The 25,736-nt window shown below is 41.9% G+C and overlaps 1 protein-coding gene and 1 long non-coding RNA gene across 2 annotated transcripts in view; both read left to right on the top strand.

Annotated features, from left to right (window-relative positions):
* Positions 1-3,779, top strand: part of LOC141569975 (uncharacterized) — a 50,887-nt gene extending 47,108 nt beyond the window's left edge. The window contains exons 4-5 of the long non-coding RNA XR_012493730.2: positions 304-384; positions 627-3,779. This is a non-coding gene — a long non-coding RNA (uncharacterized LOC141569975). The remainder of the gene's footprint in view (positions 1-303; positions 385-626) is intronic.
* A 3,914-nt stretch (positions 3,780-7,693) lies between these two features.
* Positions 7,694-25,060, top strand: CHRNA9 (cholinergic receptor nicotinic alpha 9 subunit). The gene is made up of 5 exons (XM_019751892.3): positions 7,694-10,032; positions 10,293-10,438; positions 11,346-11,500; positions 17,592-18,124; positions 21,968-25,060. Exons 1-5 carry the CDS (start codon positions 9,969-9,971, stop codon positions 22,507-22,509), a joined length of 1,440 nt encoding a protein of 479 aa, XP_019607451.3. The 5' UTR covers positions 7,694-9,968; the 3' UTR covers positions 22,510-25,060.
* Positions 25,061-25,736: the final 676 nt, after the last annotated feature.

Here is a 25,736-nt window from a genome sequence, read left to right as displayed (position 1 = left end):
AGACTTCAACGTGGGTCGGAAAAGCACCGATGGCATACTCCTTGACCTGGCTTATTTGTGGCCAGTGACCTTGACATTCTTGTGGCTTTCCTGGTCTCTTCTCATTTAGATCTAGTGTAAAGAGATTAGGTCAGTGGAAATGACAGGTGAGAAGAAATAGAGACTAGAAAATTTAAAAGTGGCTTTCAGAAAAAAAATTGGGAATGAAGTCTTCTGGTTCTCCTGTTTTACTTATCAGGACACTCTTTGTTCTGCCTTTCTCCCAAGCATACTTCTCATTCCCACGGAGCTTCTCTTTGTTAGGTGGGCCTGAGCAGATGAGACTCAAGACGCTCGGACGCTGAGAGCAGGTGGCGATGGGAGATGGACAAGGGCCTTGCTCTGGTGAGAAAGCCCCTTCTCATTTCTTTCCTATCTTAACACACCCCTCTCTGTCCTGCTTACCAGGACCAGGGCAAGGGCGGGAAGGGATAAGTGAGGCTCTGGGGCCAGAGGGACATACCACTTCTCAGGGGGGCACATCCGTGGAGGATGTGGGTAGTTAGTATATCTCATAGTGCCCGTGGCGGCTATGAGTTTGGTGTGCGTGATGTTGTCTCTGCATCTCCCCATTCCTCTTCATGCAGCTCAGCAACCTGGAGGGAGTGTGCACTGTTAAGAGGAGAAGAGAGTCCCCCTCCTGCAGCCTCCCTGAGTCTGCAGGGCTTGTCTTTCACCTAACTATTGCATTGTCATCAGGCAGATGGTGACTACAAATAGCAGGAAAATATTGTGCAATTGTAACCACACAAGCTGCTATGAGAAGAGGAACTAAAAAGCCAGTGGGGTGAGAACATCCTGGAGTGAGAAAGGATCAGAAACTCAAGAACAAAGGAAAATTTCAGAAAAGCTGTAAGAAGCAAGTGGCCTAATAAGGATGCCCCAAGGGTCTCGTAGATGGGGGCTCCTCAGCTCATGATGAAGAAAGAACCCAGAAATAAGAAGAAGCCAGGGGTACTCACCCTACTCAACTGTGTACAATTTTATGGCTTTCAAATATATTCCCTTAGGGGATTTCAGGGAGAATAGCATGCGCCCTCTGACAAAGCACAGATACCAGAGCCTGCCACAGTCCCCGGATCATTCACCTGTAGACATCGGATATCCTGTATCGTGTGTCAGCTGTTCTCCTGACCCAGAAAACTGCATATCCCTTATCACCTGCTTGTGTCTCTTCATGAACTTGGCTCTTCTGCTGGCAACTAGTGGGTCTCTTTTTACCAGTGGAGGTTTTGCGGACTCCGGGAGCCTGTGTGGTTCAGCAGGGGAATCATATTAACGTTTATTGAGAGCCTGCTGTATGCCAAGTATGTGCCTGGCACTTTATCTGTTTCTCTTGAATCCTCACAATAGCCTTTTAAGTAAATATTGTAATTATCATTTTTTACAAATGAGAAAATTGAGACTTGAAGAAATTATGTGATTGCTTAAGCTCACGTAACGAGTGAGTGTGGTTCCAGGACTTGAATCTGGGCCGCGGGACTCCTCCTGTGTCTTTATGTTATTTTTGTTGCATTACGTTAGCAGAGACATTGGGGAGACACCTCCACAACCTCCTCCTACATCCATAGCAGACACTGCTAATTGATTTTGGTGGTCTTTCCTCTTGAGCTAGGACTGTGAATAGGGCACAGGTTACAAATAGAGAAGTAGAAATTATGATCCACGTTCTCAAGGAATTTTCCTTTGACATAGGTTTAAATAGTATAACAGCAGTAGACTAGTAATGTAAGGCTATAAAAAACATCCCACCAATGAGTGCTAACAAGATTCTGGAAAGCTTATGAATCATAGGACATACATTCACCTTCCTTTGTCTGAAAGCTGGACTTTTCCTTACTGTTTAGTTCCTTAGACTTCTTTTTCCCATTCTAGATATCACTCATTTATTCAACCAATAAATATCTTCTCTGTATCTAAGAGTACAGCACAGAAGAAGCCAACTCCCTATTCTCATGGAACTTAATTTCTAGTAGGGAGATTAGACAATAAGCGAACAAGTGCGTCCCCCTACACACACACGCACACACACACACACACAGACAAACGTCAGCTGACCATAAGTGTGATGAGGAAGCGAAGAAGAGGAGATGGACAGAGTGGGAGGAGTGTTGCTTTAGGTAGGCTGGTCAAGGAAGGGCCTTCTGAAACGGTGACGTTTAAGCTGAACCAAGAAGGAAGGGAACCGACAGAATATGGCCAGGGACACCCCAAGAGGAGGGCACAGGAAGAGCAAAGGCCCTGGCAAGGAGTGGCACAGAGGCCAGTGTGGCTGCAGTGCCGTACACAAGGGGGAGAATCTTAGAGATGGAAAGTACAGGCCTTGTCGTTGCGGGTAAGGATTTGGGCTTTTACTCTGAGCAAAATGAAAATCCACTGGAGAAGGCTGAACAGAGTAGTGACATCGTCAGACTTGTGCTGTAAAATGACCACCTGGCCCCTGTATGAAGAACGGAACGTGGGGCAAAGTTTGCTGTGATGAGGCAAGCCCGGTGGTGCTAATGGGAGTTGGTGGTGGCCTTGAAGCAGGATGACAGTGGTGAAGAGGTTGAGAGGTGGCTGGATTTCAGGTATGTTGTGAAGGTGGAGCTGCCAGGACTTGTTGACAGATTGGATGTGGGTAGTATAAGCTGAATTATGTCCCCCAATATCCAAATGTTGAAGTTGTAACCCCTGATACCTCAGAATGTGATTATATTTGGAGATAGGGTCTTTAACGAGGTAATTAAAGTCCTGCAAGGTCTTTGGGGTGGATCTCAATCCAGTATGACTGGTGTCCTTATAAGAAGAGGAAATTAGGACACAAACACACACAGAGGAAAGGCTGTGTGAAGACACAGGGAGAAGACAGCCATCTACGAGCTAAGGAGAGAGGCCTCAGAAAAAACCAGCCCTGTAGACACTTTGATCTGGAACCTCCAGCCTCCAGAACTGTGAGAAAATGAATTTCTGTTGTTTAGGCCCCCCAGTCTGTGGCATTTTGTTATGGCAGCCCTAGTAAACCAACGCTGAGGTGTATAAGACAGAGAAGAGTCGGAGATGATGCCCATTTTATGGCATGTTTAGAAAAGTTGGGAGTTGAGCATTTTCTTCACTCTGCTCAGACGCACCAAGAGATTGTCCTGTTGGGTTTTGCCATAAGGAGTTTTCTAGCCTACTGCACACATTGCCAGAAGAACATGGGGAAAGAATGTGACACAGACATATGCAGTTACAAAACGAGGAATTCGGCCCCACACCAGCATGAACACTTTTTGGTGCCAGTACCACAGTGAGACATGTGGCCTACTGTTCCTGTTTTCCAGGGGGTCCTCCTTCCTCCCCTCTGGAATCCCTTTTATTCTGATCTCCCCTGCATTTCCCCACACCAAATGGATTTGGGTACAGTTGAGGAACAGGGGTCGCTATCCTAGAAATAAAACAGTGTTCTGTGACTCAGTGAATTTACCAGAGCCCTGTCTCATTCATGGGGACGTGAGGGGGATTCGCATGTCCTACTTCTGGAACATCTCCCTGCTGGTCACTCCTCTCAGCCCCTACCTTGGCGGTAGCCACCCACAGTTGCTTTCATCACCGGGCATGTCACCCATATTTGGGGAGTCTGCTTCCTTGCCCCTGACACTCAAATGGTCACTATGTGGCGGTAAGGAGAACTGCCCAGCCTCCAGACATCAAATGGGGCTGCTGTGTGCTCTCCAGTTGCCATGTGTTTCTGGCTCCTCATGGAAAGTCTCCTTCTATGCGTGAGAGCTCCCTTTCTCTAGGACTCTGATATGGCGCTGGGACACTGTGGGGACAGAGCCAGGAAAGCAATTTCCAGGCTCTCAGCCTCACGTGGAAAAGTGCTGGCTCGGGTAGTAAATGGCCATCAGCTCTGAATGATTGGCCATCAGCTGTAACCAGTTAGCCAATTAGCCACTGATATAACTGCCGTGGCTACACTGGTTGGTTGGTTGGTTGGTTGGTTGGTTGGTTGGTTGGTTGGTTGGTTGGTTTGCAGGCAGAGAAGTGAACAGCGGATTGCAGATCGTGGGGATCCTACTTCGTGTGTCTTGCCTGGCCGCCAGTGAGACTATAGTGGTATGACTCCCCTATCTATGACTCTGCGGGAGCTGAGACCCCGCATGACACCCTGCATGACATACAGTCAGTGTGTTAAATGCTGTAATGAATAAATACATCTTCAGTGTGCACTGCCTTGTTAAACAACAACTGCATCTAGCCCAAGAGATTGGAAAAATATAATTATGATGACACCGAGGAGAAACGTCTACCTGGGAACCTCTTAGGAATGTGCAGATGTAAGTATTCCCAACAATCCTTCATAAAAGGGCTCTAATTTGTTGGAGAGGTGTTAACAGATGACTTAGTGGAAGGAAACTGTTCAACAAAACAGGAAATTATCATAGAGAGTTAGTTGAGTTTTAGGTTTTGTGGGGACAGAGTCCCAGAGAGCAGTTTCCAGACTCTCGGCCTCTTGTGGAGGAAAGATGCTGGCTTGGGTAGTAGACGATCATCAGCTGTGACTAGGTGGCCATCAGCTGTGACTAGGTGGCCATCAGCTGTAACCAGTTAGCCATTAGCCACTGATATAACTGCCGTGGCTGCGTTGGTTGGTTATTTGGTGGGCAGGCAGAGAAGTGAATGGTGGATTGCAGATCGTGTGGCTCCTGCTTCCTGTGTCTCCAACCCAGCCGCCAGCGAGACTATAGTGGTATGACTCCCCCATCTATGGCTCCGTGGGTGCTCCTTTTTGGCCTCACCATATCCTGCGTCCTTGTGTGGGGAGCAGGACCAGAGACCCCTCATGACACCCCACATGACAGACACACAGTTTGAATTTAACCGGCTGAGCTACACTCAGTGTCAGTCCCTTCCTCACTGCGCGTCTGCCCACATCAAGCTTGTGATCATGACTCTTTTCCCTTCAGGCTGTTCTCCATCTTCACTTGGGACACTGGCCCCTATTGCAGTTTTCTTGAGCCTAGTGAAGTGGATTTAAGGATTCGATGACCATATATCAAGGGTCAGCAAACTATGGCTGGTCACCCATTTTTATAAAGAGAGTTTTATTGAACACAGCACACTCACTCACTTACATATTGCCCATGGCTGCTTTCCCAGAACCATGGCACAGAAGAATAGCTGCTGCAGAGACCATACGGCCTGCAAAGCTGAAAATATTTACTATTTGGCTCTTTATAAAATGAGCTTGCCAACCCGTGTGCTAGACTTAGATTGGTTGGCTCTCACAAAGGGGATAAGAGGATTTAAAAACTACTATGAGGGGAGAGGGGCACCGCACTGAGGGGATGGGGCGGGGGGGTGGGGGTGGATGGTAGCTCTCTGGCTCCCCCTGGGCCACGCACCTCAGTTTGCCCCTCTGGTCGCTGTCCCTCTCCCGGAGCCCGGGTGTGAAGGCCCAGGACCAGGTTATTATAACTTGAAAATACTTTTAGCAAGGTCTGTTACTTCTTGTTTCCGGTCCAAAGTACCTTGATTCCTGCCTGCCTGTTTCAAAACCTGGGGCCCAGGAGCTTGCATATCTTCACAATTCCCAAAGCAGCCCCGGATCACCGTCAAAATTGGGAGAGAACATGGTCTTTTCTTCAATAACACAATTGGCTTTTAAAATAAAGCTGTCTTGGCCTTAAGCTACTTTGAGTTTAAGCAAGTTCTATGGTTAGAAAACTCTGTTTTGTCTCCTCTTAGGAGGGTTTGAGCACAGAGCCTAATAGATTGTCCAGGGTGAACATCCAGCCTGCTGCTCTGGAATTGTCCCAGCTCGCTCTCAAAAGTATCCTGATTTGAACAATAAATTATATGCTCAATCTGGAAAAAAAAACACACGACTACATAACTAAGTAAATAATTAAATCTACTGTGGATTGACAATAATATTGATATTGCAATAAAAAATGACAACAAGAAAATGTCAGGACTGATATTCTCCCACCCATAGTACAAACTGCTTGTCAGATAAAATAATTATCCTCTAGTCAGGTCTTTCAAGAAGTTGGTGAAAGAGAGAAGGGAGAGGGAGAGAGAGAGATAGAAACAGAGAGAGAATGACAGTGGGGAAGAGAGAGAAATGGATGGATAGATAGATAGATGGAATTGTGGCTACAGGTTACATGCTCAATTTTTAAAAAAATACTGGGGTGCATTCCCCCCTCTAAATATCAGTTATTTAGCACTTCTTTATGGCCAAGTGCTGTTCCTAGGGTTTCACATGTATTAGGTTGGTGCCCAAGTAATAAAAGGTTGAAAATAATTGCAAACACCACAGTTACTTTTGCACCAACCTAATATTTACTCATTTGGTTCTCAAAATAACCCTAAGAGGCATGTACTATTATAATTGTCCCCATTTTATATATGAAGAAACCAAGGCAGAGAGAGGTTAAGTAATCGGCCCAAAGTTACATAGCTGGTAAGTGATAGGTGGTTGGTCTTGAATCCAAGCAGTTCAACTCCAGAATTTATGCTATTAAACTTGGCATTGTATTGCTTTTCTTTATTATAAAAATAAAGACAGAAAGAACCCCGAAAATGTTCAGAGAGCTCTGCCTTAATGGGTAGACTGTTGGGCATGACTTGGCACCCTGGCTACCAGAACTTATCCCAGACTCTGGCGCGTGGTGAAAGAATTGGGAGACTATTCCTTTAAAGGAATTTGAGTTTTTAACTTCGAGGCACATGCCCAGGATGAACCCAGCAAATTTAGAAAGTAGCAGTAATATAGGTGCTCCCTCAGGCATGGAGGCCCCTGGAGCATCTCCTGAGGTTTCACTGAGTCGGGGAGCAGTGTTTAGCAGGTGTCACAGCTCTGAGCACCCAAGATAGCTCTCCTCTGCCTAGAGCTCATGCTCCTAAGAGGGGCTGCGGGCCTCTGGCTTTGCTCTCAGTGGAGAGTCAGCATCCTTCCCTGTCTACCCCTCTCTGGGCCTCAGTTTTCCATCTGTAAAATGAGGGAGCTCGGCTAGATGGTCTCTAAGAGCTCTTCGTGGGTTAAAAATATTCTGATTGTAGATTTCATGAAATGGAGAAAATATTCATGCCACATTAATTTGTGGGGGGTAAGACCCTTTTTACGACATTATGTTTGACTTTTGCAATTTTTGTTAAGAAAAATACATGTAGCAGATATTTGTCCTCTTTACCCCTTTGTCCTCTTCCATTCCCTCTCTTCTATCGGGAGAGGGTCTTCTAGCAAAAAAATTCACTGGGACTCTTTGTCAGGCAGGGGCTCTATTCTAAGGGACTGGAACACTGCCATCAGCCTCCTGGAATGGAGCCAGGGGTGCTCCAGGAGACCTGACCCCAGTGGGCAAAGAGTTCTCAGCAGCTTCAACCAAAAAGGGTTGAGCAGGGACCCTGAGGGAAGGAGAGAGGGGCAGGAAAGGATGGTACACCATTCAAGGCAGATTGTGTGTGAACTACAATGCAACCCCAGGAGAGCAGGAAGACTATTTAGAAGTATCCTCACTTCTATGTACTCAGGATCTGTTTGGAGCAAGACAAAGTTGTGCTAATGGCCTGTATCCTTCCAGATCTCAAGGACATGAGCATTTAAGAAAGATGGCTGCTGTGGGAACCCTGTCTATCTCTGCCTGGTTGGATTCCTCTGGGTGACCTTTCTTTACCTGATTTTCTATACTTTCTATAGTAGACATGTATTGCTTACATGATACAAATTGTGTTTAAAAAAATATGAATATCTTGTGGAATGTCTCTAATACCCTAATATCGTATTTGGCAATAGATAAGTGCCTCAGCATTGGTATATAGGGGAGGATTTGGCTCCCAGAAACTCTGAAATGGCTGGAATGTTTTACTGTGGTTTGGGACTCCTGCTTCTCAAAAGGTGCAGATGTTGAAAGGATTATTGTGCTCTCTAGAAATATTTTGAATTGTGGGTCCCTTTTCTCTGGCCAGAGTATACTCCCTCAGGGGATGATTTTGCAAAAACTGTGGTGAGATGCTGTCAGAATTTCTACCCATGAGCCTGGGAAAAGTAGCTGCTGGCATGAGAATCATGAACTTCCAAACTGAAATAGTTTAGAGCTCTGTGAACCTTAATTAACATGCCAATAAATAGGACCAATCCTAAATTAATGGGTGCTCAGGAAATGGAGTACACTTGGAAGGTTCCAAATTTCTGTATGGCTGAAGTTTATTCAGATTATTTTCATTGTCTGAGCCCATATTTTAGAAAATCAGTCTAAAGCCTATCCAGCTGCTTTCAGCTTTACTGAACTCTAAATAGAGAATTTAATGGATTTCTTCTCCCATTGGTGTCCTGCAAGCTATAGGCCACTATATTATGGCTCCCTCTCTGTCTTTATGTCTATCTGTCGGTCTCGGTCTGTCTGTCTCTCTTTTTTGTATGGTGTTGAACTAAGGAAGAGCTAGAGACTGGGCATCGCTGGGCCTTAGTTTCCTCACATGAAAGAAGATGTCAATTCAACTTCAAAAGAACCTTCAGCCTCGGAGATTTCAGAGTGGATGATTTGTTGAAGGAGGCCTGAGTGTGGGCACTAGGAATTGTGTCATTTGATGGGTGAGTCAGACTAGGGCGTCAGGAAAATAATGTCTTCACAATCAACAGAAGGGCATAGGCAATTAAGAAACACATTTAGCTGACAGCTTGAGTGTCTGTTCCACTTGGAGGATATATTCCTGAAGAAGGACAGGGTGACTCATCAGCCAGCTGTAACCTGACCAACTAGCGCTATCCAATTTCCTTTCTCTGATTCCAGATGACCGAAAGATCTTCATTTGGTTTTCCAAGGCAATTTCCCCAGGTGAGAGGAGGGCAGGCTATCTATGACAACTGAAAATTGACATTCTTTTATGGGAACAAAATTAGATCACATATGAGAAATTGTATGAGGTAGCAAAGGGATAGCATCCTTGGTAATACCATCACTACTTATGACTCATTCTCCTGCTGATTTAGTTAGTAGCCTTTGAACCTTTTTTTTTTTTCTTTCTTTTTTTTTTTTAGAGCTAGTAAACCCTGGTAAATATGGACTTGGTAAATATGGAAATTCTGGATCTGCAGAGCCAATCAGAGGTGAAAATCACTAACATTTACATAGTGCTTTACAATTTTCAAAGTGCTTTTGCATACAGTATCCCAGTAACTCTGGGAGAGAGGGCATATTATTTTCCCAGTGTCTAATTCAGGAGGCTCAGTGTTATAGAGCTAGGAAGGGTTTGGGCTGGCAGTCCAACCTGGGTCCAAATCACATGCTACTGCTTCCACAGGGAGTGAAATGCTTTTCTCCCCTCCAACACACCCCACACACAGGCGCACACATACTATGCAGGATCTGTATCTAGTGGGACAACTGAAGGCAGAGAAGAAACCCAAAGGCCCATCTGTTCTGGAGATCATGGAACTTCTTCTCTTTCCTTGTTCAAATGCTGCTCAAAGTGCATATAGGCTTTCCAGAGGGCTGCCCCATGGCTGGGTCTGCTCAGCTTCCTTTAGCCCCTGGGCTCAGGCTGAATCTGCTTGCTGCAGATGTAAAAAAGTACCCATTCTACTAAGGTGGAATCTTAGGGGTATTGAGCGCCTACCTCTCTCCCCACCAAAAGTTTGGACTGGATGTTCCTGCTGAGGGTGACTAGAGACCCTCAACTGGGATGGTCCCCCCCAGAGCAGCACTGCCTGACCTAACCCACCTGGGGCTCCTGGCATCTCAGCTGCTGGAGCTGCCAGTCTCGGATTACCAGAGGGGAGGGAGGGCGGGTCTGGATCTCAGGACCTGGGGCTCTCTGTGCGGTGCAAGCCTGAGTGCTCCATCAGCTACTGGAGTCTGCAGCAGAGCGGGATCTTTGTACCTAGACCCTTCCCACTCACAGAAGAAATTGGAAGACTGTGCTGCCTGGCTGGGAATTTATAGAGGTTCAGGAAAAAGATGAACTGGCCCCATTATTACATCTCCTTTTACTGGATTTACTTTGCTGCCTCGAGACTGAGGGGTAAGAGGCTGGTGGGTGCACTTTTCGGTGGGAGGTGGGGTGGACCAGGAAACACACCAATAATCTAACTGCAAGGAAGTGTTCCATACTTCTTACTGATTGGTGCTGATCACGGTTGGGCATGCCAGAAAAATAATTCTCATCGACCCAAAGGTTGTCCTTAGCTAATGCTGGATCCTCCCAACTCTAGTCCTCAGTCTGTTGTTATTTTCCTTGAAATACACGACACTGAATGTTGATCTAAGTCTCTTTTTGAGCAGCTGTTGAAACAGCAGATGGAAAATATGCTCAGAAGTTGTTTAATGACCTTTTTGAAGATTATTCCAATGCTCTTCGTCCAGTAGAAGATACAGATAAAGTCCTGAATGTCACGCTGCAGATTACACTTTCTCAGATTAAGGATATGGTGAGTGTCATACAGTGGTGACTCACTGGCATGTTGCTTAGAAGGAAACTAATAATGCTTTCCAAAGGGATGCTTTATCTGTGAATTTGAGAGGGGATGAGAACAGATAGTCCTGGGTGCAAGCTGGTGGAAGAAGGAGACACCAGGGAAAAGAAGCTTTCTACAAAGTTAATTTCACTAAATGTTACCTAATCTTGCCCATTAACAGTAATAGTCTTAGATCATCTAAAGAAAGGTGGTGTTACATAGTATATGACTCCAATTCTATGAAATATCCAAAATAGGCAAAACCATAGAGACAGAAAGGAGAGTAGTGGTTGCTGGGGGCAGTGAGAAAGACAAAGAAATGCTTTATGGTCATAGGGTTTCTTTTTTGGGGTAATGAAAATGTTCTGGAATTAGATAGTGGTGAGGGTTGTACAACGATGTGAATATTCTAGAAACCATTGAATCGTATACTTTACAGTGGTTAAAATGGTGAGTTTCATGTTATGTGAATTTTATATGAATTAGAAACAAAGAAAAGTGGTGTTTTAAGATGCCATACATTATTTAGTGCTTACAGGTGTTTAATTACACAAAATTATGAAACTGGAAAAACTTTTCTTCTGTCCATTGGAAATATTTCCTCACTTTTTCATTCAAGTGAATCACCAGTTGATCAATTTTGGGGGCAATTTGGGCAGTTGGTCCATGCCAAGATCTGACGACTTAAATATTTGTTCACTTTACATTCCAAACACTAAGGCAGTCAAGCAAGGGGATGGACTGAAAAAGCTCCTACTTATGTACTGAAAATAGATTAGTGCTCTTGGAAATCCTGTTGTGAAGAACACGTGTTCTAGAGATGGAGGGCATTCTGTTGAGGTGTCTGCTGGACAAAGTTGTATCTGGATTCATTGTGCAGGATGAAAGAAACCAAATTCTGACTGTCTATTTGTGGATCCGCCAAATCTGGAATGATGCATATCTCACGTGGGATCGAGACCAGTATGACGGGCTGGACTCCATCAGGATCCCCAGCGACCTGGTGTGGAGGCCAGATATTGTCCTATATAACAAGTAAGTGCAAGGCAGTAGTTTCTCAGGAAGGAACCTATTGATTTAACAGAATTTTAACATGATGAAAAAGGAATATTTAAAGCATGCATAAATTCAGTACCAATTCATGTTGTTAGGCCTTAAAATTATGGTACTAAAATCGTAGATGATAAAATAACAGCACATGAAAGCTTAGAGATAACATTCCCCTTTCAGGGAACAAACTGTTGTAGAGGCTGTATTAGTGTTCTAGGGCTGCTGTAACAAGGTACCACAAACCGGAGGCACTTAAACAACAGGAATGTGTTGGCTGGCGCACAGTTCTGGAGGCTAGAAGCGCAAGATCAAGTATTGGGCAAGGTTGGTTCCTTCTGAAGGCCGTGAGAAAGAATCTGTTCCAGGCCTCTCCTCCGGCTTCGGGTGGTTGCTGGCAATCTTTGTTGCTCCTTGACTTGTAGAAGTGTCACCCCAGGCTCTGCCTTCATTTTCACATGGTGTTCTCTCTATGTATTGCCTATGTCCACATTTTCCCTTTTATAAGGTGTTGGATTAAGTGCCCACCGCCCACCTACACTAGTGTGACTTCATCTTAACTAATTATATCTGTAATGACTCTATTCCGAGTAGATCACATTCTGAGGTGCTGGGGGCTAGGATTTCAACGTATGAATTTGGGGGAGACACAATTCAACCCATAGTAGTGGTGATCCCTTGTCCAAAATCATGTATCAATAACAGTGATACTACTAAGATTAAATCAGAATGGGTCAGCTAGAAGCTGGCCTATGGATTTTGAACTTTGTTTGGAGTGGAGGATGAACTAGATTCTAAAATCACCAGTGGCGTTTTCCTGGTTCTAGAGCAAGGAGGCTTGAGTAAACGGGTAAGTAAGGTTTATGTTTCTCAAACTATAAAGTGCACATAAATCACCTGAGGAGGTTGTTAAAATATAGATTCTGATTCAGTAGGTCTGGGTTAGAGTTTGACATTTTGCATTTCAGTAAGCTCCAGGAGTTAGTGCAGCTGGTTCATGGACCACACTTTGAGAAGGAACTAGAGGGCTTGGCCACAATTCAGGCTCGGTTGCTTCATCTGTTTTCAAAAGGGGCTTCTCTCTCTTTTTATTCTGGAACTCAAGTTTCTGTGGGTTGGGAAATGTTCCTCTGACTCAGAATGAGGTGAATGAGGGGCAGCTCACAGGGGCTCTTGTGAGAGCTCAGCCTTCTAGTGGGAATGAGTTTTCCTTCGGGAAGCAACACTGGTATCCTGGCGCCTGGATTTTAGTCTTACTTCTTACCCAAAGAGCTCCTCCAGGGATTACGACCTCTTGAATCATAAAACTGATCCTGCTAACCAATCCCCACTCTGAGTGGCCAGAAGACTCTTCCATATCTTTTCTCTAGCAAGATAACATCCAAGTGGTAGTGCTTTATTACTCCAGCTCACCACCTCTCTCTCTCTCTCTCTCTCTCTCTCTCTCTTTCTCTCGCTCTCGCGCTCTCTCTGTCTGTCTGTCTATCTCACATACACATACAACACATACACACACACACATACACACAAACACACACATGGCGAGAAGGAAACATGTCCATTACCTCATCTCACCCACAGGGTGCAGGAAAGTAACCGGAGAATACAGTTTACATAGATCAGCAACAGCATTCTACTGTGTTTCCCCGAAAATAAGACCTAACCGGAAAATAAGCCCTAGCATGGTTTTTCAGGATGACATCCCCTGAATATAAGCCCTCATGCGTCTTTTGGAGCAAACCTTAATATAATATCCAGTCTTATTTTCGGGGACACACGGTATAAGTTCTAACAATTCTTTCTGGAAAACAAAAGAATGTTGGTTTTCCTCTCCTTCCCACTTGAATTGGCTGAAGCAATGACCAGCTCCTGCAGAAATGCTTCTTTGCAAGCGTGCATGGTAACCTAAGTTAAGCCTGCCCCAGGCCCCACTTATCAGAGAAGCCAGTTATGTGCTCATGAGTTCACATAAACCTTCTGTGGCTTTGATAAATTCTGTCCCCATTCTCTCTCCCTCCCCCCCAGATCATTGGCCTTGAAATGTGTGGGTTCTGTCCCCCATCCTTTCACACACAAAGCCTTTAATACACTGATTAATCAACATTTTTCTGTTCCTCTGGTTTGACTCTTGAGTCTTCCCTCCCCTCTTGTCACCGATAGTTCTGTTTCAGATCCTCTCTTCTCCTTTGCATTCTCCTACTCAGAAATGTCAGAATTTTACTATTCAGACAAAACTCTAAATGTAATTATGGTCAGACGTCATTTGCCTTTTTTTAGCCAACTGAAAACAGAACTGAAGAGAGTTAAAAGATTGGGCAAAGGAGGGACCCCAGTCCTATCCATTTCCCTGACCCTGGTCCTTCTAGCTGAATCTCTGGACCCACAGAATCTTCTGATCCCAAATATAATATAACTGCTTCTCAGAAGATGGCACAGAACATCGTAGACCACAAAATGGGCTTCCTGAGTGGTAATGGGGAGAGAAAGAGGGGTGATCCAGGCGGTGATCCAGTCAGGTGTGATAAAGATAGTTTAGGCAGGAAGATGCTTAATATTTAGGTTCATCATTGGTGCCTGAATCCAGGTGTTAGGCTTGTTAGGGAGTGATCAGGATGGTGATGGGCCTGGAAGCTGCTTCAAATGAGGAGAAGTTGTATTTGTTGATTCTTAGTTTGGAAGAGAGAAGTTCCTAGGAAGACTTGATGGCCATCCTAGGCAATCATAGAGAAAATAAGGTAGAAAAAAGAGTGAAAAATGCTCCAGAGGGCAAAACCCAAGACAATGAGTAGAAGTTCAAGAGAAGATAAGCAATTTAAAAAAATAATAATTAATAACTTAAGCAATTAATTTTCCCAAGAGGTAGTGAACTCTTCATGAATATAATGGTTTAAGCAGATACTGGCTTTATTACCAAATCCGTAAAGGAATAAATAAATTGGGACTCAAAGTTCTGGTAAGGTTGTTTAGTATAAGTATATGGCCAATACAATGGTTAGTATAAGAAGTTGCAAGGATTCCTGACATTTGTAGAAAAGGTAAAGAGTGGATTACAGAAATTCCAAATGTGCATTTATTATAAGAGAGTTCTAATGGTTAGGTTTTAATGGGAAGTTTTAATACTTGGATTTTAGACCTAGTGAAGAATTGGGTGCCCTATTGTATTCAGAAAGATTTATCTAGAATTTAGCTTTAAGTTTCATTTAAGTAGCCTAGATGATTGAGAGGACAGAGATGGGATCTTTTGATTTGCCTATTTGCAAGTTATGAATGACCTTTGAAAGAGCACACGTTGATAAGAAGTCAAATGGCAAGAATAAAACCAAGATGTAAAAATAACAGCAACAGATATTGATTACTCTTGAGAGCAGGGTGCAGAAAGAGATAAGAAGGGTGGGAAGGGAAGTTGGCAAGAGAGACTTGGGAACAGAGTTGGGCAGGGACTAGAGGAGCCAGAGAGACCAAGAGAGGTGACATCCTGAAGGAGACTTGGGAGGAAAGAAATCACAATGCAGGAAGGAAAGTTACCCTTGGAAGGAAAGAGGGTAACTTTCAACATGGGAGAGAAGGAAGGGGATACTTGAGAGATGGAGACCTTGGGGATAGAAAAAGAAATGGATTGTGGGACTAGTAAATAGACAGGCTATGCTGAGGTTCCAGGCACTCTCTGGGGACTAAAAAAAACTCGCTGACTCTCACGGTTCTCTCCACTCTCACTGTTCTCTGGTGTCAGCCCACTCCTCCAGTTTCAGGGAATGGGATTTTAATAGCCTGCACTGGAAAAGGCTGGACTCAAGTGCAAAACAACTAAAGTCAGTACAGTCTTTGATCAGATATAGAAAGGGAGGAGGGACTGCCTGAAAGTAAAACAATTTAAATATTCTCTTAGGGTCATATTATTGAATACTGCTCTCTTGACCTCCATTTTGAAATTTTGTTCTTCTAATATTTTCATACTCTAGTTGAGAACATGGGACCGAGTTAGAAACAGAAAGAGGGGGAAGAGGAGAAAATAATATATTTCGGACAGTTGTTGTGTGTCAGGCAGAGGTGGGCTTTACATAGTGTGGTAGACGGAATAATGGCGCCCAAAGTGTCCACACCCTAATCCCTGAAACCTGTGACTATGTTACTTTACATGGCGAAAGGGACTTTGCAGATGTGATTAAATTAAGGATTTGAGATGAGATTATCCTGGATTATCCTGGTGGGCCCCATATAAACACAAGAGTTTTTATAAAAGGGGCAGAAGGGTCAGAGTAGGAGATGCCACAAAGGAAGCAGAGGTCAGAGTGAAGGAAAGAAGGAAGCCTGTTCCAAGGAAGGCAGGCAGCCTCTAAAGTCTGGAAAAGGCAAGGGAACAGATTCTCCTTTTTAGAGCCTCCGGAAGGAACACAACTTTGCCTACATCATTTTTGACGTCTAGAACTATAAAAATGTTAAATTTGTAGTTTTAAGACACTAGGTTTATGTAAATTTGTTACAATAGTAGAAAGAAATTAATATACATAGTTATTTACTTAATATAAAAATTAAAAAGAAACCTTGAAGTATGACATCTCTACTCTTACAGGTAAGTGATAAAGATATACTTTGCTTGAGGTTACAAAACCTGAATCAGGTTTTGAACCAAAATCTCTGATATTTCTATGTTATCATGTCACTTTCTAAAGGAGAATGAGCCTTATTTATTCAACCAACCCACTTACCTACCTACCTACCCTTCTTTGTTAAATCTCTCTTCTGTGCAAGGCATTCTGTAGTGTGTTGGGGGGTAAATTAGGATTTAAAAACTCAGTCTCTGACCTCAAGGAATAGTCTAATAAGAAATGGACATAAAATCATCTAATACTGCATAAAAATGTAAATCTCTTATTATATAGAAATAGAGTGCCATGGCTCTTCAAAGACAGAAAGTTCATCTGACTGGAAAGGCAGGGAAGGCTGCTCAGAGGATGTGGGTCTTGAAGGATGTATTAGATTTGTACATGCAGAATATTTTAGCTAGAAGAAAGAGTTTGAGTAAGAGAGAAACTCACAAGATGTGTTAGGGTTTCCGCCTTGATTGGTGGAGTGTGAGTGAAGGAGACAAATGGAAGACATCAGGGTCAAAAGTTGAATGGAAGTAGATTATGGAACACCTAGAACACTAAACTAAGGAACTTTGGAAGTATTTGGCGGACAATAGGAAAGAAATCATTGCAAATTTTGGGCTGTAAAATGATGTGATCAGAGAAACCAGAGAGAGCGAATAAATAGTCATGTTTTTAAACTACTTCTGAGTAGCTGGGGTGATGTTTTCAGACAGTGGGCTCCCTTACCTCTGGATTCTGGTTGGGTTTGGCCAATGGGAAGCAACAGTGGACAATTGGAGGGAGAAAAGAAAGTGAGGTCAGGGTATACATTCCCTAACTCCCTTCCTATAGAGTCTATCTTTGGCTGTGCCGCTTGACAGAAAGTCATAACTCCTATCCTGGCTTGGTCAACAGTCCATCTGCCTTGCAATGGCAGTGGTGACAGAGTTATTCCCTAAAGGAAAATAGAAGTTCTGCACCCAAAAATGCTTGGCATAAATGTTGACAGAGCAAAAAGAAAATTTATCCAGAGTAAATGATTATCTCGTAGATTATGGTGAATAATTTTTTTTCTGTTTTCCAAATGTTCTACAATAAACATGTACAACTCTTCCAACAGAAACAAAAAGCAGTGTTAATGGTTTTGTGCCCAAAGTTAATAAAATCAGGTAAGCAGAGCCTCCCTGTCAGATTTTAGTTTTGACAGCTTTACCTTTTGTCATCATACCTGTATGGAGAGAGTGGCATTGGGAACGGAGAGGAAAGGACATAGAGCAGAGATGCTTTAAAGGAAGAATCCAAGAGAACTTGGCCCTGATTAGTGACAGGAGATGGACGAGAAGGGAAAATTAGGGTTGATACCAGATTTTCAAGCCAAGGTGATAGGGAGAATGGTGATCCATTGCCAAAGACACTAGAGTGATGGGCACAGGTTGGTGAGCTGTCTGGAGTAATAAGCTGGTGAGCTCTTCTAGCAAGCTGCTTCATTTTCCTCCTCTAACCTCCAGGGCTGATGATGAATCTTCTGGGCCTGTGAACACAAATGTGGTCCTGCGTTATGATGGGTTGATCACCTGGGATGCACCAGCTATCACCAAAAGCTCCTGTGTGGTTGATGTCACCTACTTCCCCTTTGATAACCAGCAGTGTAACTTGACCTTTGGTTCCTGGACCTACAATGGCAATCAGGTGGACATATTCAATGCCCTGGACAGTGGTGACCTCTCCGACTTCATTGAAGATGTGGAGTGGGAGGTCCATGGAATGCCTGCTGTGAAGAACGTGATCTCCTATGGCTGCTGCTCTGAGCCTTACCCAGATGTGACATTCACTCTGCTTCTGAAGAGGAGGTCCTCATTCTATATCGTCAATCTCCTTATTCCATGCGTCCTTATATCTTTTCTGGCTCCCTTGAGTTTTTATCTACCAGCAGCCTCTGGGGAAAAGGTCTCCTTGGGAGTAACCATCCTATTGGCCATGACTGTATTTCAGCTCATGGTGGCAGAGATCATGCCGGCCTCCGAAAATGTGCCTCTGATAGGTGAGTTAAAGGGTCTTATTCTTTAAGCCTAACTTTGTAGTGACTGAGGTTATGTCTATGCCTTTAAACTCATAACAATTAGGTCAGCTTCACACTCAACACAGGCTGTCACATACTTCAGTTGGTGTCTTCTGTATCTTTGAATACAGATGTGGTTTTGGGAAATAAAACTGGTCTTTTGGTCTCCAGGTTGACACAAAAGAAGAGTGAGAGGCAATATAGTTTAGAGCCAGTGGTTTTCAAAGTGTGGTTCCCAGACCCACAGCATTTTAGAAATACAAAGTCTCAGGGCCCACCCTAGACCTACTGAATTAGAAACTCTGGGTGTGAGGGCTGGCATCTGTTTTAACAAGTCTTCTGGGTGATTTTGGTGCACTTTCTGTTCAAATCTAAAAAACACTGGCTTATAGGTGAAGGCCTTGGTTTTGAAGTTGAAGCAATTTGTATTTGAACTCTTGAGTTCACCATTCATTCCTTGATCCACCTTAGACAAGTTATATAGTCTTTGAGTCTCTGCTGCATCATCTGTAAAATGTGTAACTGATACCTCACGGGTCATGGCTTAACACAGAACCTGGCATATATGGTACGTACCAAGTAAACAGTGACTATTTTTATCTTTTCACATCAAAAGGGGTCTCTTCTTGGGAAAAATAACAGACATGATAGAAATGATGAGCTGGATTTTTCGGTCTACCATCTATCTTTAATAGAATAATTCTCAACCTTTACTTGGTATAATAGGTGTGGGAGGGCTTGTTCAAATGCAGGTTCCTACACACAAAAAGTTTGATTTAGCAATCTTGGGCAAGATTTGGAAATCTGAAGTGATTATAAAGTAGAACACATTTTCAGAAATCTGCCATAATGAAATTGTCACCCCAATACACTTTAATGAAAGAAAACATGCAATAATGAAATGTCTCTTTAAGAGTAGGAATGTAGATTGAGACTACCATTCCTACCTTCCGTTTTCTTTACCTTCCTTGTTCTGAAATCCCTCCTAACACCTTCAATACCTACTTTCTGCCACGTCTCTATCTCAGTGATGTGCTGTTGTAACAGATGCTTACCCAAATCAGAAGCTAGACCTAATTTGTAGTTTCTTAAAATAAGCAATGAGGAGAAATTTCACAACACTAAGACTTAGAGACCACTATCAAAGGGATATTGTAGTACCATTTTACCCTCTACTGAATCCAGTATTCACTGCTATTCAGATGTTATACATTGGTTTCTTTGTTTGGAAATTTCTTTCTTGTGTGTCTCTCCAAGGAAAACACACACACACACACACACACACACACACACACACACACACATGCACCTTTTAAAGAAATAGATACAGAAAGTTCTCTACACCCCCCCACCCCACCACCACCACCACTAGTAAAGAGGAAGAGATGTATCAGCATTTTTATTACTTTTCCTGTGGCAGAAATGACTGACAGTGAGGACATCTAATCATAAACCTATTTGAGGCAGGATCAATTGGCAAATCCCTCTCTCTTCTTTAATAGTGACATTCAATAGCAAGCTGGATCAATTTCTGAAGAGAGATGTCTTAGGTCATGTCTTAGGAATTTTGCCAGCATCACTTGTCCTGTTTCTGTGATAATATCAAACATAATTTTTTAAGGAAGGTACACACAAATCTTGAGAATATTTATTAACGATCACAATTTGTTATTTGTAGCACCTATGAAATGTACTTCCAGTTTTAGAGAAATGTGTTGAAGTTTTCTTCATAATGTAGCTTTTAATCTAGGCTTCTGGCCCACAGCTTTTACCGTATTAAAAAAGGTCCCATTTATTTTTAGTTTACTTAGAGCTTTTAACAAGTAATAAGCAGATGATGAACAATATCAAATACATTGTCTTCATCTGTTAAGATAATCATGTAAGTTTTGTCTTTTACCCCATAAATAGTCAGTTAGATTTTCTTCTTTTTTTAAAATTAATTAATTTATCATTTTCCTTCTTCATTTTTTTTAAATTAAAGTTTATTGGGGTGACAACTGTTAGTAGTTACACAGGTTTCAGGTGTACAATTCTGTATTACATCATCTATATATCACATTGCGTGTTCACCATCCAGAGTCAGTTCTCCTTCCATCACCATATATTTGATCCCCTTTACCCTCATCTACCACCCCCCTCCACCCTTACCCTCTGGTAACCACTAAACTATTGTCTGTGTCTATCAGTTTTTGTTTCTATGTTCGTCTTGTTCCTTTGTTGCTTTCAGTTTTATATCCCACATATCAGTGAAATCATATGGTTCTCAACTTTTTCTGTCTAACTTATTTCACTTAGCATATTAATCTCAAGATCCATCCATGTTGTTCCAAATGACTATCATCAATAAAACAAATAATAAGTGTTGGAGAGGCTGTGGAGAAAAAGGAACCCTCATACACTGTTAGTGGAACTGCAGGTTGTTGCAGCAATAATGGAAGGCAGTATGGAGGTTCCTCAAAAAATTAAGACTAGAATTACCATATGACCCAACCATTCCTCTCCTGGGTATCTACCCAAAAATCTGAGAATATTTATCCGTAAAGATATATGTGCTCCAATGCTCATTGCAGCTTTATTTATGGTGGCCAAGACATAGAAATAACTGTCTGTCCTTCGATAGATGAATGGATAAAGAAGATCTGATATATATACACAATGGAATACTAACCTGCCATAAAAAAAGATGAATTAGGTTTTCTGATGTTGAACTAAACTCTCCTTTATCATGATAAGTTATAATTTTAAGACTCCATTGGATTTAGTTGGCTAATAATTTTTTAGAATTTTCTCAAATACGTCTGTAACTGCAATGGGCTGTCTTGTTACTTTTGGAATCAAGGATAAAATGACTTTATAAAATTAGTGAGACAGTTTTCCCTCTTTTTCTATTTCTGGAACAACTTGCATAAAATATGATTTATCTGTTCTTTAAAAGTTTGGTAAAACACACCTATAAAATCTTTTGGCCCTAGAGCATTTTTGGAGGGTGCACAGTAGAGGTATTTTATTAATTCCCATTTCTATTCAAGTGTTCTTTGTTTTCACACAAATTCGTGTTCATAAATTTGACATATATTTCTAGAAATTTTATCTAGGTTTTTCAAGTGTATTGTCATTCAGCTATTTATATTATTGTATTGTTTTCTAAATGTTTGTTTTGTTATTTTTTTTAATATCCTCTCTCTCTTTCCCCACCACCCTACTTCTGTTCCACGAGCAGCCTTATTAAAGGTTTATCAATTTTATTACTCTTTTCAAATAGCTTGCCTTTGGTTTTGTTCATCTTCTTAGTTTTTTGTTCTATATTTCATAAATTTGTGCCCTTATCTTCATTGTTTTCTTCTTTAGTTTTTCTTATTCATGGATGTTTGCTTCATGGAATCACATGTTAAAGACTAATAGTGTCACAGTGTCTCCTTTTTGAGCTTTCACATTAATGAGGTCCAAAGACAATTGTGAGAGCTGGCCCAGATTGTTAATTGTTTGCTTTCAGAAAGCAGAAGTTTTTCACATCATGTTCTCAGCAAACCTAAATAAACCTTTTAACTCAGTGCAAGGGACAGTGCTCACAACTTCACATGTATCAATTAAGCCTCACTCTATTCCTATGAGTTAAAGAAGCTGAGGCTTTGCAGGATTTTATAACTTATTTCAGGACACAAGTCTAGTAAGTGGCAGAGTCGGGACTTGAACCCAGGAAGTTTGATTCGACAGTCTATACTAGTAACTGTTAGTGTGTACAGTTTCTTTAGAATAAGCGTTTGTTTCTTGAGCCACACATGAGGCCACTTTTAAGCTAACTTGGTTGTTCTTCTTTTCCAGGCAAATACTACATAGCCACGATGGCCTTGATCACAGCCTCCACTGCCTTGACCATTATGGTGATGAATATCCACTTCTGCGGAGCTGAGGCCCGGCCAGTGCCACACTGGGCCCGCGTGGTCATCCTGAAATACATGTCCAGGATCTTGTTTGTCTATGATGTGGGGGAGAGCTGCCTTAGCCCCCGCCACGACACGGAGCGGGACCACCTCACCAAGGTTTATGGCAAACTTCCAGAGACCAATCTGAAAACAGCCAGGAACAAAGACCTTCCCAGAAAGAAGGAAATGAACAAACTCTTAAAGAATGACTTGGGGTGCCAGGGTGAGAACTCACGGGATGCTGACAGTTACTGTGCACGGTACAAAGTGTTGACAAGGAATATCGAATACATTGCCAAATGCCTCAAAGACCACAAGGCCACCAATTCCAAGGGGAGCGAATGGAAGAAGGTTGCAAAAGTCATAGACCGATTCTTCATGTGGATTTTTTTCATTATGGTGTTTGTGATGACTATTTTGATCATAGCAAGGGCAGATTAGTGGGCATTTGTTATGTGGGGATAAATTAATAGAATTCCCTGTAATCTATTCTGATAGTCTTCCAAGTCAGATATCTATATCTATATCTATATATATCTAAATATAGATATATATAGCTATAGATAGATAGGTATAGATAGATATAGAAAGATATAGGTAGGTATAGATATATGTACACTATATATATATATATAAAATTGATAATTTAGGTGTTTATATTGTCTTTTTATTTTTAACTTCAAAACAATATTATTAAGCAGGAGGTCCAAAATTTCATGGGTAGAAAGATGGAGGACATGGAGAAGGACGCTTTTATAGCCTACCTGAGCGGTAAGTGGCTAGCTTCTAGATCACACATTATTCTCCCTTTTAGCAGTGCAGATAACAAAGTACACTATATTACTCTTTAAAATGTAAAACCAATCAAATTTTCCCCTTAGTCCTTATTAAAACATACTTTTAAAAAAGGAAAACAGTCATGTACTCCTTAATGTCATTCAAGTCTCGATGTTATCTTTCTCAGGCATGGTGCATTTCAAGCCGTATCACAAATGATGGAATAAAAAGTTCTGTCCTGATGAAGAAAGTCTAAGGATGAGCAGCTTAGTGGGGAAAAGAGCTTTCTTCATAATGATGATGTCATATGTGTTGCTGAGGTTTTATATAAACTCTAAAGATGAAGTCGTTCCTGTATTTAGTCTTTGATTTAAATAAGATAATTAGCAGACGGGGCTCATTCATTCATTCAATTATTCACTAAACATTGATGGTGTTTCTCCTACATACAATAAAGCTACACGATTCAGTTTTATGTTGGGTGTTATAGCAAATCTTACGCATAGGCTGATCCCCTTTGAGCGCCACAACATTCTAAGCACTGGGCAGGCAGGAATTCCTAGTCCTCTTTCTCAGAGGAAGAAGCTGTTTCTATCCAACTAGGTGGCTAAGTGGAGCTGGGATTCAGACTCTCAACACTGTGGCTGAGTTAGGGCAAGGTCTGCTGAAGCCACATTGCTTTTGGCCATGAGAGATTCTGATTCAAGATAGGAGAGACTGAGGGATTCTCATTCTTAATTCTCAATTTCTGCCCTAAATTACTTACTATGCTTCTCAACATTTTCCCTACTTTCAATCAAACATGACTTCAAATTCTCCCCACTCCCATCTTGATTAAAATGATCCAAGTACTAAGACCCATACCCTAACTCCTAACTCCTCAACTATTCTTTTACCGATTAAAAACAAATGAAAGAACAGAAGTGGAGAGAAGACAGGGATTAACTTAGGAAAGAGAGGATGATATTTAGCAACATTTTCCATCAGCTCATTGCTCAAACAAACACTTGCCAACACAACCATGGGCAAGCCTGGCAAATGGACTGACGGTCAAACTAGAAACACAAATTCTAGAATGCCTTGAGCAATAGTGGTGAGGCTACTTATAATGTCATCGACTCCAGAGGCTAGCAACATACGGATATTGTTTTTCAGTCTCGTGTTTACTTATTAGAAAAACATTTATTATGCACGTACTATATACTAAGTGTCATGTCAGCTTTGAAGGAAACAAATGCAAAACATGGCTTTGACCCTCCAGTTGCTAACATGTTCCTCACAGTTCAGTAGAGGAGACAGTCAAGAAAATAGACAAATACAATGTAGTGTACAAAGTGCTATCATAGAAGCATAGATAAAATGACATGGGAACTATGATGATAAATCTGTTTGAGGGAAAGCTTGGGAAAGAATTGTGAGGGTGTAATATTTGAACAGGGCTTTGAAGGATGAGTAGGAGTTTGCTAGAGAAAGAAGTAAGGAGGCATTAGGGAAAAGAGTGTGAACAGAGCTTAGAAGAACAGAGACTTTGGTGTATTTATGGAATGGATGACAAAGTTGGGGAACTGTAACTTAGAATCAGAAAAGTTTTCCTCTTTATTTTAATTATAGAAATGCTTTTGGGGTGGCCGGTTGGCTTAGTTGGTTAGAGCACAGTGCTCTTATCAACAAGGTTGCCAGTTTGATCCCCACATGGGCCACTGTGAGCTGCACCCTCCACAACTAGATTGAAACAACTACTTGACTTGGAACTGATGGGTCCTGGAAAAACACACTTACATAAATAAAAGTTTTTTAAAAAAGAAGTGCTTTTATCAGTTATAATTGCAGTTGTCTTCAAATTACAGAAAACCCATTGGATCATGACGTAAGCAGATAGAGGTTATTCATCTACACAAAAATAAATCCAGAGCTACAAAGTCTAGGGATCTTTCTACCTTTCCTCTGTGTTGTTTGAAGCCATAAATTTGTAATAATTTGTTACAATACCAATAGAAACCTAATATAGTACTCACTGAGCAACTCTGTAAGTTTTTCTATATTTTAGATGATCTGTGTGGGATAGATTTGTCTACAGCCACATTGAAATGATCCTATTGAGCTATGCTAAAATAATTTGAACTTTATCCTAAAAATATTGGAGAGCCATTAAAGGATTGTAAGCAAGGGACTGATAGTGTTAGATTTGTGTTTCAGAAATAAGACTGTGGTGGTGACTACAAGATTGTAGAGAAAAAAGAGAAGAGGCAGAGAGATCTGTTGGAATGTTTTTGACCAATTCAGGGAAGAGATAATAAAGGTTTGACCCAAGGAATAAGAAAAAAGAGTCACAAACTATTTATGATCTAGGATAGACAAAACTTGGTGACTACTTGGATGTGGGGTTAGGGAGAGGGTGGCACGGACAATAATTCTTGAGCTTCCGATCTCAGACAACAGACATGCAGAATAAAGGAAGACTAGGTTTCGGAGGGAAGAATTCTATTTAGGACATTTTCAGTTGGAAATGCTTATAGGACATCTCGGTGGAAATATCTAGTAAGTAGTTGAAATGCGTTTGGCCCTTAGGAGAAAAGTGAAAGCTTACAAAAGAAAGATTTTACACTCAGGTTAATTGTTAAAGTATTTATTGATTTTTAGGAGGGGTAAGACAGAGTGCTATAAACTGTGAGAGACTCAAAAGGATGGAAACACATTCTTTGCCAGAACTACAGACGCTTATAGCCATCATGCGTCATCAAGCAGTTACCTTGTTATATTGTCATTTCTCCATTCGCATGTCTGCTTCCTAAGTATATTTAGTCCTTCTCCAGGCCTCGGACCCAGTAGCTCTGTCATTATTCTCTTGTCCTTTGTGATAAGGATATTCTCTTTTTATTCTTTGTGTGCAG

The sequence above is a fragment of the Rhinolophus sinicus genome, chromosome 1, assembly GCF_057876585.1.
Source record: "Rhinolophus sinicus isolate RSI-liver-muscle chromosome 1, RSI-T2T, whole genome shotgun sequence".
NCBI lineage: Eukaryota > Metazoa > Chordata > Mammalia > Chiroptera > Rhinolophidae > Rhinolophus > Rhinolophus sinicus.
The sequence above is the reverse complement of the archived record's forward strand: the minus strand, read 5'-3'. Positions and strand labels throughout refer to the sequence as shown.

Bases quoted from the DNA above. Each gene is read 5' to 3' on its own strand.
- CHRNA9 (XM_019751892.3), top strand. From the start codon at position 9,969: ATGAACTGGCCCCATTATTACATCTCCTTTTACTGGATTTACTTTGCT. The intron at 10,033-10,292 runs GTAAGAGGCTGG...CTTTTTGAGCAG, and splicing joins TGCTGCCTCGAGACTGAGGG to CTGTTGAAACAGCAGATGGA. The intron at 18,125-21,967 runs GTGAGTTAAAGG...CTTCTTTTCCAG, and splicing joins CGAAAATGTGCCTCTGATAG to GCAAATACTACATAGCCACG.